This window comes from Nipponia nippon, unplaced genomic scaffold, assembly GCF_047370975.1.
Source record: "Nipponia nippon isolate SJK-2023a ecotype South Korea unplaced genomic scaffold, ASM4737097v1 scaffold_18, whole genome shotgun sequence".
Classification (NCBI taxonomy): Eukaryota; Metazoa; Chordata; class Aves; order Pelecaniformes; family Threskiornithidae; genus Nipponia; species Nipponia nippon.
In genome coordinates, this window is record NW_028262334.1 from 4,027,842 (window position 1) to 4,047,771 (window position 19,930).

Sequence of the window (19,930 nt, forward strand, 5' to 3'; positions counted from 1 at the left end):
TTTCTTAGGAAAACTCCAGAAGTTTGCATGCTAAAATTGTTTTTAACCCATCACTCAAGCCTGATGGACTTTATTGCTGAGAAGAACAAAACCAAAAGACATGCAAACAAAGAAAAGCCAGTAAAGACAAGTTCAGGAATACAAAAAATAAAATTTACTAGTTGATGTGTCTTCTTTTTCTGTTTGTGTACCCCAATCTTTAAATGCTCTTCCTTCTTCAAGTTCTTTAAAGGCTTTTATAATTGGTGCTTCTGACATCTCTCTTTCTTTCTTTTCTGTTGTGTTTGTTGAAGAGTCTTCTTGTGAGGAGTCTTTTTCAGGAGGAGAATGGTGCCTTGAAGAATGTGAGGAGGTGGAATGAAAAAAAGCTCAAGTTTTTTTACTTTGTTTTGTATATCCAAATACTAGCTGAATAAACAAAAACCTGGAAAAATTTAGTTTGAGACTTAGTCGTCAAACCAAGAATTTTAAGGGTGCTTTTTCATTTCAGCCAGGAACCTCATGAACAGCATGAGTTAAATTTGGTGACTTGACGTGTTCTTAGAACTAAATATGTCCTGACAGAGGCTTTAGAAACTTCTGAGTAAGAAGGCAAACTACTAAATTACACCCTAAATTACGCACTGAAGCTTCACACTGGTGGAAAGCTGCAGCCTACTGCTACAGCTCACATCCAATACAACAGAGCAGGCAGTGTCCAAACTCGGAGTAGAACTGGACACAAACACAGAGAGCGTAAAGGCAGTGGCACAAGACGCAGCTGAAGCTTTCTGATATTTCAAGGAAGGTACTGAAGGCTGCTGCTGCTTACTTCATACCAGGTTAATGAAGGAAGAAGGTTGTTTCGTTTTTAAGGAATGGCATAGCATCTACAACATCGAGAACTTTTTTCAGAACTCTATTTAACAAGCACAAAATCTAGAAATATGAATCTAGTCAATTCTGGATAAAACTGTTTTTAGAAGTGTTCAACTTTACATCATAGTGGAGACTGAAGGAAACCAACTCACCTAGAAGGAATATAGGTTTCTTCTAGTCTGTTATCTTTTGGGCTTCCCTGGACTTCCAAAGGCTGGCCGGTGAAGATTGAATACTCTGCTCCTGGTATCAACCACTTTCGCCTGCTGACGTCAGGAGTTGCCAACTTGCTGTGGGAACAACAACAACAAAAAAAACAAACACAAAAAAACCCCAAACTTCAAAATTATGAAAACCTTTGAATTTTTCTTTTTCTTAATTTAAGAAAAAAAGATTAAGAAAATCCAGTTATTTATTCTAGCCAAAAAGAAACAATAACAAATATATAATAAACCTGTAAATACCGTGGAAAAATAACTGCTTTTTAAAACATGTTTGTAAAAATAAATTAAAAAAAAAAAATCATATGTTGAGGTTTCAGTCTAAATTACACGATACACTTAGAATACAGAACTCCACAAAAATCTTTTTGTAATTTATTGCTGCTTACTCAGGCTGAGGTTTGGGTAACAAGTAATTCTCAACTACTTAAACAAAACCATTTTGGTGTAGATCACTCCAACAGCTCAGAGCATCTGACCCCAGATGCAGCTTTCCTTTTGACACCATTTATGAGTCACTAAGAAACATACAAAATAAAAAACCCAAACAAGAAACAGTTGCTGCTGATGACCTGAGAGTGACAAATATTAACGAATAAGCATCAATGAGTGTATTATTATTTTGAAATATCAAAAGAAAAATGTGATTTTTATACACAGGAAAGTAGATGATAATTAGGACAAAAGGTCCTTGCTTACTCAAGCTATGAACCGTAACTACTATTCTGTAAATCTACCCTGCTGTGCATTCAGTTGGAATGAGGCTTTTTTTGAGCCTTTGAGATCAGCTAGGGACAGATTAACTTCCAAATCCATACTGGCTCTTACATCCTCCTCCCTGATGAACATGGTCTGCCATGTCCAGGTCTTCCTTTTTTCTGTTCATTGTTTGTTCATAAATATTAAAATAGCTCTGAACAGAAATCTGTCCCTGTAATATATTAATACATAAATTACTTGCATCTTCATAATCATCAAAAATCAGATCCCCCAAATACTACTGTTCAATATATACAAATGGACATCCACAAAACACGCTACATTATCATTCTGTGCTTCGCAACATCAGTGCTGAACTGGGAGAGACACCCAAGAAGCCATAACAAAGAAATTAAAAAAAAAAAAAAAAAAAAAGGGGTGGGGTGGGGTGGAGGCAGAGCTTTCAGATCTTTAAAACATAAAAGGGGCGAAGCAGAACACAGGCCAACTTTCATTTCCTTAACATACATTCACAATGCAAACTAGAGCATGAATCCTAATTGAACTTCCACTCTACTCTCAGGACACCTGTACAAACTATATTTAGAAACATAACACATTGTGATCAGCCTTTCAAATCAATGACATAAAGACGCAAAGAAAACCTCTAATGTCTAATTGGACTATTAGATTTTATTCCCAAAATCTTTGTTGAGCATGGGAAACCCTATTCAGCTGAGCAACCAAGACCCAACAAACACTCATTTAGGAACACTAGAGACAGTCTGCCAAGTCACACATATATAATCCAGAGTATTTTTGTTTTTAATAATTTCTTGGCACGTGAGGTCTCTGGATTACGTCACGTGTTTAATCCAGCTTAGCCTATGGACTGCCATCTTCTTTATCCATTTTTAGCCAAAACACATTAAAAAGTATTCTAACGCACATGACCTGTTTTTTACATTGTTGGAATATTCACTTACTTGGCACAAGAGGTTCTTAAATGACTTTCGGTAATATGGCGAAGTTTCAACATATTTTCATGTTCTACCTGCTTGAGCTGAGCTTCAAGTTTTGAAATTGTCCTAATGTGGACATAGCAAAGATGCATTGTAAGATAATTTAAAAGACATAAAAGAGATATCATATTTCTTAGAGTTTACTCATTTTTATTCAGATATCCTACATGAAGCAGAAGAACAACTACTACATTTTTATCTGTCTAAATATGTATATAAATATGTATTTGAATTCTAAGTTAAATAAGTTCAGCAACCTAGCTAGAAAGACAGGACCAGGAGATATTGCTGTGGATCAAAGCATTTAACTCAAAGGGGTTGGGGAAAACAAAACAAGAACATTTTTCCTCCTTGAAACGATGTATTTATTATATAAAGGCCTCCCTGACACTGATTTTACTGAGTGGCTCCTTCTCCTGTGTGTCACTCAGGTAACTTCACCAATCTGCTGCTCAGGCTCTTCGCATGATTTTCCTCTCCCCGACACATACCACAGTCCACATCTTCAGTGAACCAGCCCTTGGCAATGCAACGAAATACAGGGTTTGGAGCAGGATATAAAAATCTCCTTTTTCCACTACAGTTTCCCCAGTCCGGAATGGTCCCTAGCTAGGAGCATCAAGAATCAGGCAGGAAAATAGAAGCACCAATACTTGACTGAGCTGTCCTTCCCACTACCTTCATTTCCTCAGCAGTCCCAATAAAAATTGAAGGCAGAGTGGTTCTGACTTCCTTCTATTCCGTTCTTAAATTCTTCCTATTCATTCTTTCTATCATTCTTCTGGAAAAATTGGGTGATCCGAGCAGCAAAGAAAAGGACTGTGACATCTCCCAGGTATCACATTTGCTATTTTTCTGGTTTTGGTTGAAGACTGTGCACAGGTTAATGCTTGGTGACAGTAATATTTGGAATGAATTTTGAGGTGAAATCTATAGCCACAGTTCTAGAAGAACCATCAAACCCCACACATTAAAAAAAAAAAAATAATCTTCCTAACAGTCTGGGTTTCAGCTGCTCATATAAAAACACAAAAGGAAATTATGACAGCACATACCCACAAAGAACCTCAAAGGGAGATGAATGACGTGAAACATCACCTCATTACAGTTCTGCAGTGCCTGCCCTAGAGCCCTCTCAGGTGTCCTCTCCTCCCACCTCTCTAGACTTTCCTGAGCAAGTGGGCTGTTTAACACCCTGGATAAGGAGTGGCTGAGAAATCCCAAACTAGAGGATACGTTTTTAACTTTAAACCCCTTGATGGTCACATATGTCTTGCCTAGGGCCTACCCAGAAAGTATAAAGCTCAATGGATTTCTCTTCTCCCAACTAAAAAATAGATCCAGGTAGCATGAGGGACATCGACAGGAGAGATTATTCCTGCTCTATACATGGAACACCTTTCTGTCCTTTATTCATGCCTAGGAGCCATAATCTTGAACAGCAAACTCTTGTCAGCATCCTCGCTCCTGAAAACCAGAACAGAGACTGGTTAGCTGAAGATGGGGGTTCCTGAGGAGACAGCTGCAGCAGTAAAAGCTTGAGCAGTGGACTGGCTGGGCTAGCTGAGTGACAACCACCAGAAAGGAAGCAATTAATTACATCCCACTGGAAGATGTTGTGATCAAGGAAACAGAAAGAACACATATCCTAAAATAACAAGATTTTTACAGCGTGTACAAAGTAACATAAAGCAACATGAAATGCTTGGTAAGATGTAATTAAAATTGCAAGATCGACAGCCTTCATAATCTAGGAGTAAATGTTTAGGCCATAGCCTATATTTCATATTGTTAAGATAGTAGTAAGACAGTTTCACATTTACCTTTTCAGATCAGAAATCTGTGTGTTTGCATCAAGCAATTTGTTTTCAGTTGCATTTAACGTATCCTACAAGCACATAAGGAAAAAAGTAAAAAGCCTAGAAACTGCAGAAGTGTACTAAAAGAAGAAGAAGTAACGGTACATCAGTCTTGAAAACAATGTGTTCAATACACTTTCCTATTTGAAAGGGAGGTCCATTAAATTTCTTTGGCTGATTTTGCAGTATTTTTGCTCTCTCTGAGTGGAAAACGATACATGCCAAACCCCCTCCTTTTCCCGGGCTCTGAGGATGTAGTAAGCAGCTATCAGTTAAAATAAATATGGATCTTTCCACTTGATCTTTTTCAAAATACCTAGGTTAACTCAGGTGATTCTATGGCACATAATCACATATTTTGCACATTTGTTTTTTTAATTAACTAGCATGTGCTTACCTTCACTCTTTCATGTTCTTTTCCAAGGGACTCGTACTCTCCTAAAAGCTAAAACAAAACAAAAGAGAACACAGAGACCCACACTGAGACTATCTACAATTAACGGTTTGGTTGACTGCTGTAAAATCATCTAAATTGCTTGTCTAACATGTGCAGCAGCACTCCAGGGGGTACCGAGTGTACTTTAGTAGTATTTGTTAAGTTCTAGCATCTTCTAATTGGAACAAAAGGTTAGACAGGACAAGAGGAGACAGAGCTACTTACACAACGTATTTCTAATTTTCAAATTATTTATCTCTAAAGAGACTGAAGGAGCTGAATGAACCAGTAAAATTCCTTGCTGACTTTAAAGCTGACTTTGTATCTTGAAATTTTAATTGTAAAAAAGGAATTAAAGCATGAAGTAGCTTTTCCAGCTAATATCCATCATTTTACCAATCCATTTAAACATTCTATAAAGCTATTACTGAAGAATCAAAGGAATAATTCCTTTGATTCAGTCTAAAAGCATACACAAAATTAACAGTTTTAGCAAGTTGTGATGACCTATGAAAGAAATTCAATCCATTCCCACACTAAGCTTAAGAAAGGAAAAAATAACTCGTTCCAAAATAATTTCCTGTAATACCTCTACAAATAAAATGAATAGCACAGAGTAATAAAATACCTGAGACAGACTATGACAAGTGTTATCACATCAAGTATACACTTGCCACCTTCAATAATTGTTTTTAAATATCTATTAGGTCCGTAGTATCGCCTAACACCTCGCCTACTAAGCAGTCAGCTGAATAATTTCTGTTCTCTTTGATGTGCATTAAGACTTTTCAATGGTAAACTCTGAGCAGTTTTCCAAAGCACCCAGGACTTGTTGCGTTCGTAACGTGCTGTGCAACTGTAAACACAATTGCCCGTTTTCTTACTTACGTTTTGAAACATTTTATTTTCTTCCTTTAGCCTTGTGTTTTTATTATCAGATAACTTGTAAGCCTTTTCAAATGCTTCCTCTAGATCTTTGAGCCTTGATTTTAGTCGACTGATAGTGTTATCCTTCTCTTTATTATTTGTGCGCATTTCTTCAATACGTTCTTGCAAAACTTTGGAAGTATTACTGACTGCATAAAAGCGTTCTCTCCAATCTGTCTGTAAGAGAAAAACATTCATTATAATGCTTACCTAGCAGATTTTTATTTCAGTACAAAGCATAATCTAAAATCATCTAAATAGAAAACAAGGGTACACCTGTACATTAAGTGAACAAGATTTTTGCTTATTTCTGTGATGTACAAAGAATGAAAAATGAACACTAAAAACCCCAAAGATGTATTTATTTTATAGGACTTAAAATATCTCGAGGTTGGGCCTCTAATACCAGCTGATTGTCTTGCTTCCCAGCATAGAAAAATGTCTAAAAAAGGTGGAATGAATTAGTCTCTCCAGGTGTCTAACTTTCGTGATGAAGTGTCCTGTTCTTTGACTGATAAATACAGCTATGCAGCGATAAGCTAACTGGTCTGACCTAGCCAGAAGGACTGTATCAATACACTTAGAAAGATAATATTTTTGCCCCAGTGCAGATGAGATTTGCTTTTATCACAGCTCTAATAAGAAGCCAAAGAGAAAGTAATTAAATCCATTTAAAAAAAAAAAAAAAAAATCTAAAGAGAGACATCATAAACACATCACAACATTTCACTCAAACTTTGTTTGATCCCCAATAACCTGGAAACGTTGTTCATAAGCAAAAGTGACGATTCAAGTAGGGAGTCTTAAGGAACTCAGCTAGAAAAGCCACCAGTGTAACATATTGGCTGATGTCATATATTAAGGAGAAAGGTTGAAAATAAAAAGATATGGAGACACAGATCATCTTAATAATGAATTATTGATAATAATTGATAATAATCAATGCATTCTCTTACTCTTTTAGTTAAAAAGCAACTTGAATTAAGAACATATACTTACGACTTGCTTTTCTAGCATATTATTCTTATTTTCAAGGGCTTTTATGCGGGCGCTTGCTTCATTCAGAGCCGCATCTAATTGGTCACACCTATTCAGAAGATACAGATCACAAAAATGTCTTGACATTTTAAAATAATATATCTACATTTTACAGCCTTCTTTCCTTCTTCAAGCATCCCCACGAGTTTTGGTGCCTATGACCTCCTCCCATAGTCTTCGGCCATGGTGAGCACCCAGCGTCTCTGCTCGGAAGGGCTGTGGTGCTCATGGCGGGCAAGCAGCAAACTGGGAACACGTGCAGAGACTCCAGATGGCTCAGAGCATAAGGGCTGTGGAACCAAAAGCAGCTGAGACGCACCAGAGCAGAGCTTCACTTCAGCTCTGCTGATGACGCTGTGTGATAATTAATGACTAAAATCATATCACAAGCTACTTTAACTCAATAAATGACTGCTCAGAAGTCACTTTTAACAGTCAGAACACACTAGTGCTGGACAGGAAGTACAAAAGAATCCCAGCTACCCAAACAGTTTTTCAGTTATTCTGAAGGGCATAAATTTTGTAAAGCTTTTTAGCTGTCTAAATTTGCAATATGTATTTTGACTGGCAATAATTATATAAAAATCACATCAAACTTCTGTATATAGCAAACATTCAAGCTATAGCTAATGGAATATACAGGTGAGACACACAGACTCCCGTGGTAATATCTGGTCAAAGAGCATTGACTGGCGAATTGGCTTTATAAAGCTACCAATGAATTCAAGACTGGTCCTATATCATCTGTAGTTTTGACATGAAAGGTAAATGATGATGATGTTCACCAGCATGACGGGCGAGCACTATCTTACAACGTAGATAGTTCCATTACAAATTGCTTAGGACTACCTCTCCCTGCCAGCCTTTCTTGAGCAAAACTTATCCTGGCTTCAGCAAAAACCAGGTCAAACAAGTCCTCTGGTCCAAACATCACACTTGCTGATTAACAGTAGTTTTAAACTAATTTTAAGCAGCTGCATTAAGTAATACAAAATTTATATTTAATAGGAAAATATTAGCATCATAGATGCATGAAATCTTCATAACTGAAGAGTGACATAAACTTTTCAAAATATTCTAAACAACATACTCAGTTTTTAAAGTGGAAAGAAACTGTGTAACCGAGGAAGAGGACAAGTAAGGACAAACAGTACCTGTCAGCAAGATTTTGATTGATTTTCTTCAAATCTTCAGACGCAGCAGTTTTATGGCTTGCCTCTAGCTGCTGTTTTAAGCTATGTATCTCAGAGTCATAGTAAGCTCGTAGATCAGCTATGTGTCGAGCATGTTTTTCCCTCAAGTTCTGCCTAATCCTATTTTCAAAATTAAGAACAAAAAAATTTCCAGCTATCCACGTGACCATGCATTGCTGTATTGATTCACACATAACGAACTCAGCATATATATCTCTCTTACAGAACTTTGTTGCATTCAAATTAAAGCAAAGAAAGCTTCGTCATCTAAGGCAGTGGTGTCAGACACCTAAGGCTTGCACAGAAGTCTTCACATTAATACAAATATTAATAATATATACAAATATAGTACAACACTTTACGGTCTCTTCTCTCCTTTGCTGTGCACTAGAAACTATGCATGTAAAATTAAAATAGGAAAACCCAAACACTGAGCTATCTTGAAACCATGACCCCTACATAAGCCCTCACACAGGGAATATACGCCATGGCTGCTTGTCCATGTGCAAATCACAAGAGCTTCAATAGCAAATAGGGGATTTTTTTTTCCCCTAAGTACAGTAATTCTGTGCTTCTCCCACCATTTGACTCTAAATAGGAAAACATAACCCCCACAGAACTTTGAAATTCTCTGCCTAAATTAAGTCCCTCATACAGTCTAAGAAGGAGGTATTTGTTTTTATTTTAACATATAAAAAGAAATAACCAAAGCATTAAAACATAGAAAATCGTTTTGCCTTCCTGTTAAGGCTTTGACATCCAAGCAAGACAGAGCACAAATGTGCCTCAGATTAAACAGTATGGTCTAAAGAAGATTAAATAGCACAGTCTAAAGAAAGACAATTGTAAGAAATGGAAAATGACTGTTCTATTTATACGCCATCTGTACTTTGGGGGAGAAAAACAGAAGAAAAAAAAAGGGGGGAAAAAAAAGCAGCAATGTCCAGCTATGTTCGAAGTAAAACAGAACGCACAGATTTTGTTCGTTTTACTAGTCTTGTTAAATTTCACTTCTTTCATGAAAGTACCAACTCTATGATTTAAAAAAAGAAAAAAAAAATTACTTACTTTGACATTATCACAGGATCTTCAACAGATGTCACTGAAAGACTACATTCTGGTAAACTGTTGTCAGCACACTGAGTAACAGAAGATGGAGTTAGAGTCAGTGTCTCTTCCTCCTCAGTGTTGTCTAAATGATCATTACTAGCGTCTGTATATGCCATTGGAAAGGGACAGCTGGTCTGGTTTTCATTTTGGAATGGGTGATTTCTCCAGAGGTCCAAATGCACAGCTCTGCTGCTGGCAGGATATTTTGGAGAATCATCTAACTGAGATGAATTACTTGTCTGTGAAAAAGAGTCTGTGTCACAATGACTTGAAAATCCGGGCTCCGCCATAGAGTCTGGAGAAAAAGGAGTAGTCTCTTCAGGAATATTGAAAAAACAGCGTCCTGGGTTCTGCTGACCTGGTTTCATATGCAGGGTTGGGTCCAACGTCAAGATCTGGGAAATAAATTATAATGCTAAAAAAATTGTGATTTTACTTTTGTTCTTGTAAATGGAGTTTATCTGAAGACATTAATAATCCATATAATATATTGCAGGAATTATGCTGAATATTACTACAATCGTTTGGTAGTGACAAGCAAGATGAAGGGACTGGCAACAGCTTAGATGATGGTACATATTCCCAGCGTTTGCAACTGGGGTTTCTAAGTTTCCATTAAGAATAAAAGACATATCTAACATCTGTAGCTGTCTAGAAAACCTTTGAAATTTCAGTTAGGTAAACAGAAGGACTATGAAGTCTGCTTGTAGGTTGAAACGATAACTTGGTACAGTTACAAAAATCACTTCACGGATTATATGAACAAGATAGTCACACAGTAGCCATCATTACTGGATTTTGTACGAGACCGAAAGCTGTATAAAGAAATAGATACGATAAAGACTATTTCCACAACCTGCCTCTTCTGTTTCCCGGGTGGAATGAACTTGTCTTGTGGGAAGCAGTAAGAAACCCTGCTTCTGTGACTGCAGTTCCACGTGCATTTCATTAGCTGCAGCCTCAGCATAAGCAGATTCGTCCCTGCGCCATCCTCAAGGTTGTGCGGCAAAGGTGCTTGTTTGCCCAGGGTATTCTTAGAGGTTCTTTTCAGCTGGATCCCTTCCCAGTCTGGTTCATCACACGGCTGCACAAATTGCTGTTCCAGCGTAACACTGGAGGTGGCAGCAGGGGCCAGTTAATGTGAAACCAGCCTGTAACCGATCATATCTTCAAAATGAGACGTGAAGTAAAGAAATTGTTACCTCTGGTGGGTGACTTGACTGCGAAGAAGGCATAAAATTCTGGTCTGGCAACTGCTTATTTTCCCTTTGTCTTTTATGATAAATATCCTTCAATGACGACAACTTCCTTTCATCAGCAGAAGACAACTTCAAGAGGCAAAATTGCTACATTACTTTTTCTGAACGCAATCCTCCATCCCCAGTATACATAAGCAAGTTCTGGGGTGGGTTTAGCTAATAAAGCAGTTCAGAACAGAAGAAGGCTTTATTCAATGCACCCAGTTTAAAAAAGGGTCTTTAATGATGCACATACACCTTTAATACACTAGTTAGTCTCTTTTCATCTCCTACACACAGTTTCTTTTAAATGACAAAAGAAAGTCAATGAATTCCGAGTGACATCAGCTGGGCTAAATGAATAATGAAGGAACAGAATATGGGAGACCAAGCTAACAAAAAGAGTTCTCACAGAAACGTTAGTTAGCTTCTGGAGGGCTGATTCTTTCCATCGTAGAAAAAAAGCAAAGATGACAAGCAACTATAAGACAACTTTTAAAACACATACAAAGTTTACCTGATCTGGTGATATTTTTGTGGAGAAAATATCAGCAAACTCGCTTCTGAAATTCTCCGGTAAAGAGTGATACATCTCCTTTTCATCTAATTTCCAGTACGAAAGTCCTGATAAGAAGAAACATTCAAAGAAAAAAAAAAAATTACAAATCTCAAGCTCACAGCTATAGAACAGGAGTCCCAAAATCCATTAGTAAAATGTTACTTTGTCAGCTAACAAGAATGCTATATTAATTATTTGCATCTATTGCTTAAGAATCTCACTAAAACATTTGTTACCAGAAGTTACAAAAATCTCAACGCAAAGCACAAGCAACATAATCAGTATGACATCACACAGCATCGGTAACGAAAGCTATAAATAGTGAAAACGTAGATTTACTCTTTGGTGTTCAAGGAACAAGTCCTCATTTACCACAAGCTTTTATATTTCTGCTGATTCCAGTATAGCACTTAAAACTTGTATTAACCAAGGAATAATCCTAGACAGATACTGCAAACTCTCCGGTTTGGTACTCAACACACTCTACAGCATGCAAAAAGACAGACTACCAGGACTAAGAGGGGTGGCACAAGAGGAACAGATACAATCTCAATCCCACTTCAATTTCTTATATGTGTCCCTCTCTCAATGGGTTGTGAAGAAGCAATAAATATACACAGTTTGCAGGGCTGCATCTCTGTGCCCCTGTTTGTTACTGAAAGGAGTCCACCCTGTTACAATCAAAATATGTGAATCAGTTGTTTGGCTTTCACAAAAAAACCCAAACAAACAAAAACCCCATAAACCCCCAAAATCACAAAAAAACCCACCACCAACCACCCCTCACACACACCCCCCCAAAACAACAAAAGCAAAACCATACCAAAACACAAGCACACATCCCCCAAATTAAAAGAATCGCCACATTACACACTGCATTCTTTTGTTCTTGTCTGTTCACACAATTATTGAATCATGCCCGTGGCTTACAGGAATTCTGCCTTTCATACCATGCACTCCTGCGATTACTAGACCAACGATGCTAATATTTGAAAGACCATTTGATACCCCACCATGATTTTAATAGTAATTACGTTATTGAAAGAGTTTTAAACATAAAGCTCAGCTTTGAAACGTTGAGAAATTTGAAGAAAAAAAAAATTGCTGCATGTCCTATGTCTGCCAGCAGTGATAGGCAGGGGCTACAATCAGTTTGAAACACAAGAGCAAGAAAAGCAGAATTATGCTACAGCAAAGTTTAATAGCTTGTCAGTGCTCAAACCCTCCTCACCTCCCCAAAGTCACTGGAGATGCATTCTACTAAGAGTTTTAAAAAACAAGAACTCAAAAGAAAAGGAAATTTAAGTACAAGAAATCAATGATACCTGAAGCTTCAGACACTAAGGAATCCGGACTTTCATTCGGTTGATTGAGGTAAAAAGTGTAAGGTGGCAAAGCAGCATCAGTAAGGTTTCTCTAAAATTACAAAGGAAAAACAAATTTTAAGGAAAATCGCAAGGCAAGAAAAAAAGAAAATCAAGGGTACATTTTTTAAAAAATTGCATGTAAATGTTTTCAGTCTTTTTAAGCAAAGCGATTAAATTTAATAATACAGCATGATCCAAATCTATACAATTTATATCGAGGGCAATCACAGCCAAAAGGGGAACTAAGCTAAGCCACATAATTAAAAGATACTGATATTTTCTAAGCCACGTGCCTGTCCGCTTGTGGAGCATTTTTGAGATTAACTGTTACAAAAATACGCATTTTGGACAGTCATCTAAACTTTCTTGCTCCTTAAGAGGTGCAAGTATATAGAGGGATGACTTACCAATGAAGTGTTACTCTTTCCTCATCCTAAGATTGGAATTTCTTATATTCAGCTGTTATGACTCCACCTACCACAAATCTGGAGGTAAAGACTGTCTGTCATCTCAGACAGACAGGATACTACATACCCTTCTTCTCATCACTCCAAACTTTCTAAGCAACCTTGCCAGCTAATTCTAGAAAAAACTTTGAAATGGGTGGGACCAGCACATGGAAAAAAAGAAAAAGAAAAAAAAATCACAGAATTTAAGATTCGCTACAACTCTCCTCTTCCTTAATCAAAGGAAGAAGTGTCGTTGATATAACAGTGATACAAGAGCAACTGAGTAAGGGCAGCTAGCTTTAAAATGGTCACCTCACATTGCTCTTTTCTACCGTACTTAGGGCTTTTTGGTCCACTACAGCAGCTTAACAGTCATGCTACTCGGCAAATTTATACAGCTCGTACACTGAGGACTACAACAGAATAGTAACCATTGAGTTAACAAAAGTAAGTACGAAAAAAAACAAATTTAGAACTAAAGCTTTTCAAGTTTTTGCATGAAGTACCATCTCACCTCAAGGCTATTTTGTCCCTCTTAATGTTTTTATTTAGGTATTCTCCTTTGCCTAAGGAGGAAGAAAGGAAAATGAAGGGGTATCAAATGAATTCTTACAAAGGAATAGAAAGATAAAGGTATTTTCAAAAGCTGAGAGAGAAAAGCAACAATCCACAGCAGATAAATTTGACTCCTGGTTTGAAATATCCCCTTAGAGTAACATCTTGCTTCCACTGACAATAGGAGACTAGAGACAGCAAGTCCAACCAGCTACTCTTACCCTTTCTGGATCACCCGCAAAGTGACCACAGGAAAGAAAACAGACCCTGCCTCGAATCAAGTGATTCGTATTTGCTAGTTCTCCTATTCTCTCGTAGGTGGAGTCATTCACAGAGTTTCAGGAATTATTTCCTTAAAAACAGCGCAAGGAGAGAGGTTTGTGACAATTAATATACTGAAAGTAATTCTAGAACTTCACAGTTACATATACGATGATTACTCGTACAATCATGTTGCATAACGTCCTTTTGGATCAGAAACATTATATGTGATTAAACTTCCCTCTCCAAAATAATCAGATTTGTGGACATACACAATTATTAACTGAAGAATATGGTGGGGGACGAACCAAATTCTTCTCAAAAGAAGTATCTTGAGCCAATTCGGCAGTCACAGCAACAGGCCTGGCTACAAATGGTTCTGAAGAGCCAGTCAGATTTCCTACATGTCTATTGTGGGGGTTGGTTACTTCTAGTAACTACTGCTGTAACTGTGCTTGGAGTAGGTCAATTTAGCCAAATCGTAGTCATACACAGGCATAAAAGAATGTATTCTTCTTACATAAACAATACCAAAAAAAAGAAAAAGATAAAAAAACCCAACACGTTTGGATTTTAGCATAAGAGACTGCTAAGAACACTAAAAAAGCCCAAACCAAACTAAACCAAAAAATCCCTGCAACTTAAAATCCCAATCTGGAAGCATACTACCTGTCCTGAACAAAGTGACTAACGCCTCCACATGCAAAGAGTTCTGTGTACTAAAAGAGACATTACCAGCTGAAATCAAACATCCTTCCAGAAATTACAGGGCACAATAAATTACCATGACCTGAAGCTTCAATTGGGAATGTGACTATTCTCTCTATAAGGAAAGAACACGTGCCACTTACTTAGGTAAATTAAGACAAAAATTAGGCAAGGAATAAAATAAGCCAAAATAGCTATATGAGCAAGTATAGAATGATCCAAGAAGTAAGCTCTGCCCACATGAACTTTAAACATATAAAAACGGAAACACCACTGCTCAAATGCTTAAAGATAAGTATGAAAGCACATGCTGAATCAGAACATACTATAACTCTGAAAAAATACCAGTGACAAGAATAAAATTAGAAAAACATAATAAAATAAAGAGACACTTACATTCTCAAGTGGTAATTTCTTCGCTTGCTCATTTTCTTGCATAGAGTTCACACATACTTCTTCGGCATTTATTCTTTTTGGTTGGTTTTGTTTCAACTTTTGTGCCCATGATGTTAAAGATTTACTAGATGGTAAGAAACACACACATATACCATAAGTACGTACGCCCTTTTCAGTTGAGACATGAAATCAATTTCTTCTTCAAGGTGAAACATAGGCACTAAAACGCCACTGTCTTTGTGCATTTTTGAGAAACAATCTGAAGTAATGAATGCTGAAATGTTTTAGGGCTCTTTTTTTAAAAAGTAACACAAAACAACAACAATAAAAACGCACAAACAAACAAATCAGCGAAAGGAAAGGTGCTAATCAACTGCACCCATAATCAAAATGGCTTTCCTACTACAAAAAAAAAAAATCATAACAAAGAGCTCCGTGTTTTTAGCCAGGCAACTATTTTTTGGTCTGTTCAAGCAGATGCTGTTCAAAACCACAAAATTAAGCTGGAATGTAAATCCAGTGTTTTTTCCTATTGTGTTATCAGTCTGGTTGTAAAGATGATGTCAGCTACGACACACTAAAGATGCCTTCCAACTCAAGAGAATCTTCAAGGATGAGAAAGATCAAAACAAGATATAGAAGAAAACAGGGGGGAAAAAACCAGCAGAAGAACAGAAACAAATAGAGACATCCTGAAATTCTTCTTAGAGGTAGATGTGGAACAATTTTCCCGTTTTGTTAAAAAGTGACACTTTGAAAAACTACATATTGTCCCAGTTTGGGACATACAATGGAAACAATGAAAAAAGGTTACAACTAAAAATAAAAACGCAACAATAACAAACACAGTTTGGGTTAAATGAACTATTGCACTTGGTTTGAATCCTTTCTTCCTTCAAACTGAGTTCATAATACAAAACAGAAAGCAATTTCAAAGAAAAAAAAAACTTTTTTTTTTATAAAAAGGACAAAAAAAAAATCATAAATTAATGATTTCAAAAGCTGCCTTACAAAGGTTTTTCAAACTGAAAAACACTCTTGAATTGAGCTTCTCCAGCTCTAAGTTTCCCTGGCAGTCCATGAATTGCAGCTACCCCCCTCATGGAACTGTGCAACGTGAATCAAATACTGCCATAAATCCCAACAGAAGGGAGGAAGAGAACATACGTATCAATGAGGTTATGATCTACCTTATATGCTGAAATATGACATTTCCAAACCAAATTCTCTAAAGAAAGCTGGTTCTGTGTTTTAATATCTACTAGCAAAATGCAAGTGCATTTTCACAATTCTCTGTTTTTCCAATAGAGAGAAAATTTTTATCTCTGTAAACTACTATCAGGGACTCACAGACAACACCACTGCCCGCAAGACCTCTATACTGCTCGTAACCACACGAAGCCACTGCCATTACAGCCTAGGCTGACAGGGAGAGTAATGAACTTTAAGTTCTGTGCAACTAGAGCAGTCCTTGGTCAGTGCTATCGCCAAATTAGCTAGCCAATCTTTCAAAAAAAACTTGGTAGATCCACCCACCTATTTGAATAGAGCAAACCAAACAAAGATTAACCAAAAAAAAAAAACCCAAAAACCAACAGAAAAACCCAAACACGTTTGGCTGTTGTCTGATACAATTGATGACTGTAATGCATGCACATAAGCTAGCAAAAAGACTGGTTAAGCACAATAGCAAAATATCGGTCATATAACATTGGTAATCAGCACCTAAAATTCTGGTGTGCAGATAAACACTATATGCAAACTGTATCTTAGCTCATATTTGCAGAAGAATGTAGATTTTCATATTTTTCCCCAATGTATCTACAATCGAAAAACACTGCAGATGCCAATAAGCATCTCACAGAAACATTAGGCTAAACAAACAACTTTATCTACCAAGCAGCATAGTATTTTTTACAATCAAGAGGTTCCATTCAATTCTTACATGTTTCCAGTTACCAACAGCTGTTTACTGAACGGGGACTGTCTACAATAAATTAACATGTGGGAAGTTTATCACTTACCTGGGTTTTTTTCCACATTGAACTTCATCAATTTTATGTTCAAATTCAGCAGGAAAAACTAAAACATCATTCCTTCCTGATGAAAAGTTTTCCTCTGTTTTTGGGGGAAAAAGTTCTCTTTTATTTTGAACACCGGCAACAACCGCGTCCCTCTGCAGTACTGCTGCATCACCCTGTCCTTGTGAAGTTTTGTCCATGGGGTCTGTGCACTTGTTGATGTCGTTAGATTTGCTAGGGTTCAGTTCGGAGGCAGAAAGCGTACCATACCCACTATTCATGGAAGCATCACTTGCAAAACATTCCTGATGCAGATCCGAAGCATTCGGCTGACTTTCTGCTTCATTACATCTAAGTTGGTTGACAATGGACTCGTTTTCTTCAAAGATTTCGGAGCGCATCCCCATTTGACTTTCTAGTGATGAAAAAGTGTCTGTAAGCTTGGCAGGCAAACTTCTGCTCTTGCTGCTACCCCAGTTGCTGGTCTGCAGTTTCATTAACTGCCTGATCTCATCCTGAATCAGCTATAGAAGAACAAAAGGCAAAATTCCTACGAGATCGTGCCACAAACCACATTTATATTTTGATGCATCTCCAATTCATGTTATTAGCAAGAGAATTAGAGTACTTATTTCAAATAACTCAAATTTTTCAATGTGTAGACATCTCATGCATAAAGTAGATATATGCATACTGTGCATAACAGTAAAATGTCCACGGTAACAATCCTTAATTCCATGCAGTGAATTACTCAGTAGTCATTTATTAATGTAAAAAACCATGCATGCATGTATTCACTACATGCCTTCAGAACTATAGTTACCTACCAGCCAGCTAAAGAAATATGAACTATCTAGGTATGTCATTAGAAGTGGACAAAATGGCTAAATTTAGGTCTAAAAGAATTTATAACTTGGATATACATTTTTAAAGATTGCAAGGACGCTTTAATGGAAGTATAAACCATTACTCTATTACTCTAATAGGAATAATGTACCTCTGTAAGATTATTTGCATAAAATTTGACTTTAAAATACCTGATTTAGATTTAATATAGTATTAGGCGGTTCATATAATACAAAGATCTAAGTTTTGATTGTTTTGGTATCTGATGGAGTAGAACAAACCTATAACTAGATCACTAAATTTAACAGGTTGGTTACTCTTTCGTCTACAATGCCTGCGAAGAGTTATCTCAGTATATTAGATAAATAGTATTTTTTTAAAGTTTTACAGTTGTGCGCTGGTATACTGAAACAGCTCTGAGAAACAACTAATGCTTTTGTCAAGGGCTATGAAAAGATTTCATGCTAGCGCCCACGGCTGTGTCCTTTGGCCAGTGATCAGCCCTTCTGTGGAGTTATATTGCGATTACTGAGCACACAAGTCGTATTACACATTACAAAACCAGAGTATTGTATGTGTTTTCAAGAACACATTTCAAACTAATTCCCTCAGGAACAAAAAAAAACAAAAACAAAAACAAAACTTTGCAATAATTTTAAGAACATGGAACTCTACTAACATTTTTTCAGAGAACTACAGCACATTATTCACATATGAATAACAAGTGGAAAGCACAAACTGAACAAAAATAATTTATTTTTTATTTCTGACTTTCAGAAAACGAGGTAATTCAGAGGAGCCTACATGTAACGCTAGTCAGAACCAAGCCTCATGTTTTATTAACTTGCAACAGAATTAACAATTGAATTTCAGCTCAGTCTTTCTATTTAAAAAAAAAAAAAAAAAAAAAACAACAACGGGATGACGTTTGCTGCCATAACAAAGTTTTTTTGTTGTGCTAATGATTTCAGTCATGACCGCAGCAATCATTTGCGTTTTAATTCTGTGATTCAACTCTGTCAAGGAAGGTAGGGAAGGGAGAACAAAAGCTAAGAAACACAATTGTGGGGGAAAAAAACCAAACAGATCAGATTCTCTTTGTCATTACTACCTTGTGCGGGAAAAGTGAAAGTCTACTATTCCAATTAAATAGCATTTTTACTTCTCTTTGCATAGTCACAAATAATTCCAAGAGAAGACAAGACCTGGGAAAAATAAGATGACATTTCTATAGTTTGGAGATTGTAGGCAACTTTTTTTTTTTTAAATCCTCTTCAATAAAATCTCATCTTGGGATGATTCACAGGTGGCAATAGTTTGTCATTAGCACACTTGGCTTCTAGTGTATAAATCACATAAACCAAGGACTGACCCCAGTGATTCCAAAATGAACTCTAGGTCTTTTGATCCACATTTTTGCATGGATGAAAATGTGTTTTTATAAGCACATTTTGTCTTGAAACACAGCATAGAGCAAGCCTTATCTCAGAGTCACGTCAATGCTAATGCAGCATCTTTTTCTACCCTTTTCTACCCCAAATAGTAGATTATTATTTTTGTGGTTTTATTATTCTAATTAGAATGTGTTGAGTTGCCTGCATTTCAGTATTTTCACTAGGTCACTGGCATATGAGTTTAAGTTTGGAATAGCTCCATCTATTTTAGCTAATGCACTCATACAACTGAATAAGTCATAGCTGTTGATTTTATATTTAGTGTGGCAATTCATGCAGTTAGTAAGTCCCTGCTGATACCACAAACTCAACTCTTCCAGAGGTAGCCTTTCCTATTAAGAAAGACAAAAACCGGCAAAGCCAACACAATGGATTAGTCAAGACTACTATTAGCAACCAGAATCAAACCACTACAGTAAGAGGAAGGAAATACGAGGGTAAGGAAACACTGGTGGGACAAAAATAACGAGATGGGAGGGGGGGGAAAAGGTGGTGGTGGGGGGAGAAACAGGAGATAGGATAAAAGGACAGTACCTCTTGTTAATTCAGTTCAGGAACTGTTGATTACTACTAGTGTAGAGGGCATCAGGAAAGGGAAGGGAAAAACAGCAACCAAAATGATGAAGATATTAAGCATTATATATTCATAGAATTACTGTCTCTTACACATACATATACATTTCTTTTGTTCTAATGGATAAATATGGTTCAGC

General features: G+C 36.8%; 1 protein-coding gene across 7 annotated transcripts in view; it reads right to left on the reverse strand.

Moving 5' to 3' along the window:
* Positions 1 to 19,930, reverse strand: part of MPHOSPH9 (M-phase phosphoprotein 9) — a 34,070-nt gene that overhangs the window by 8,355 nt on the left and 5,785 nt on the right. For 4 of the 7 annotated variants that reach the window (XM_087754734.1, XM_087754736.1, XM_087754731.1 and 1 more), the window contains 14 exons: positions 16,921 to 17,441; positions 14,897 to 15,020; positions 12,486 to 12,576; positions 11,119 to 11,225; positions 10,566 to 10,691; positions 9,322 to 9,758; positions 8,215 to 8,373; positions 7,022 to 7,109; positions 5,984 to 6,199; positions 5,057 to 5,104; positions 4,624 to 4,688; positions 2,765 to 2,866; positions 1,011 to 1,148; positions 159 to 334 (listed from right to left, as the gene is read on the reverse strand). In XM_087754734.1, the coding sequence (XP_087610860.1) occupies positions 159 to 334; positions 1,011 to 1,148; positions 2,765 to 2,866; positions 4,624 to 4,688; positions 5,057 to 5,104; positions 5,984 to 6,199; positions 7,022 to 7,109; positions 8,215 to 8,373; positions 9,322 to 9,758; positions 10,566 to 10,691; positions 11,119 to 11,225; positions 12,486 to 12,576; positions 14,897 to 15,020; positions 16,921 to 17,441 (2,398 nt within the window). Of the gene's footprint in view, positions 1 to 158; positions 335 to 1,010; positions 1,149 to 2,764; positions 2,867 to 4,623; positions 4,689 to 5,056; positions 5,105 to 5,983; positions 6,200 to 7,021; positions 7,110 to 8,214; positions 8,374 to 9,321; positions 9,759 to 10,565; positions 10,692 to 11,118; positions 11,226 to 12,485; positions 12,577 to 14,896; positions 15,021 to 16,920; positions 17,442 to 19,751; positions 19,771 to 19,930 lie in introns of those variants that run through there. The other 3 variants (XM_087754737.1, XM_087754738.1, XM_087754735.1) reach the window with 3 other exon arrangements.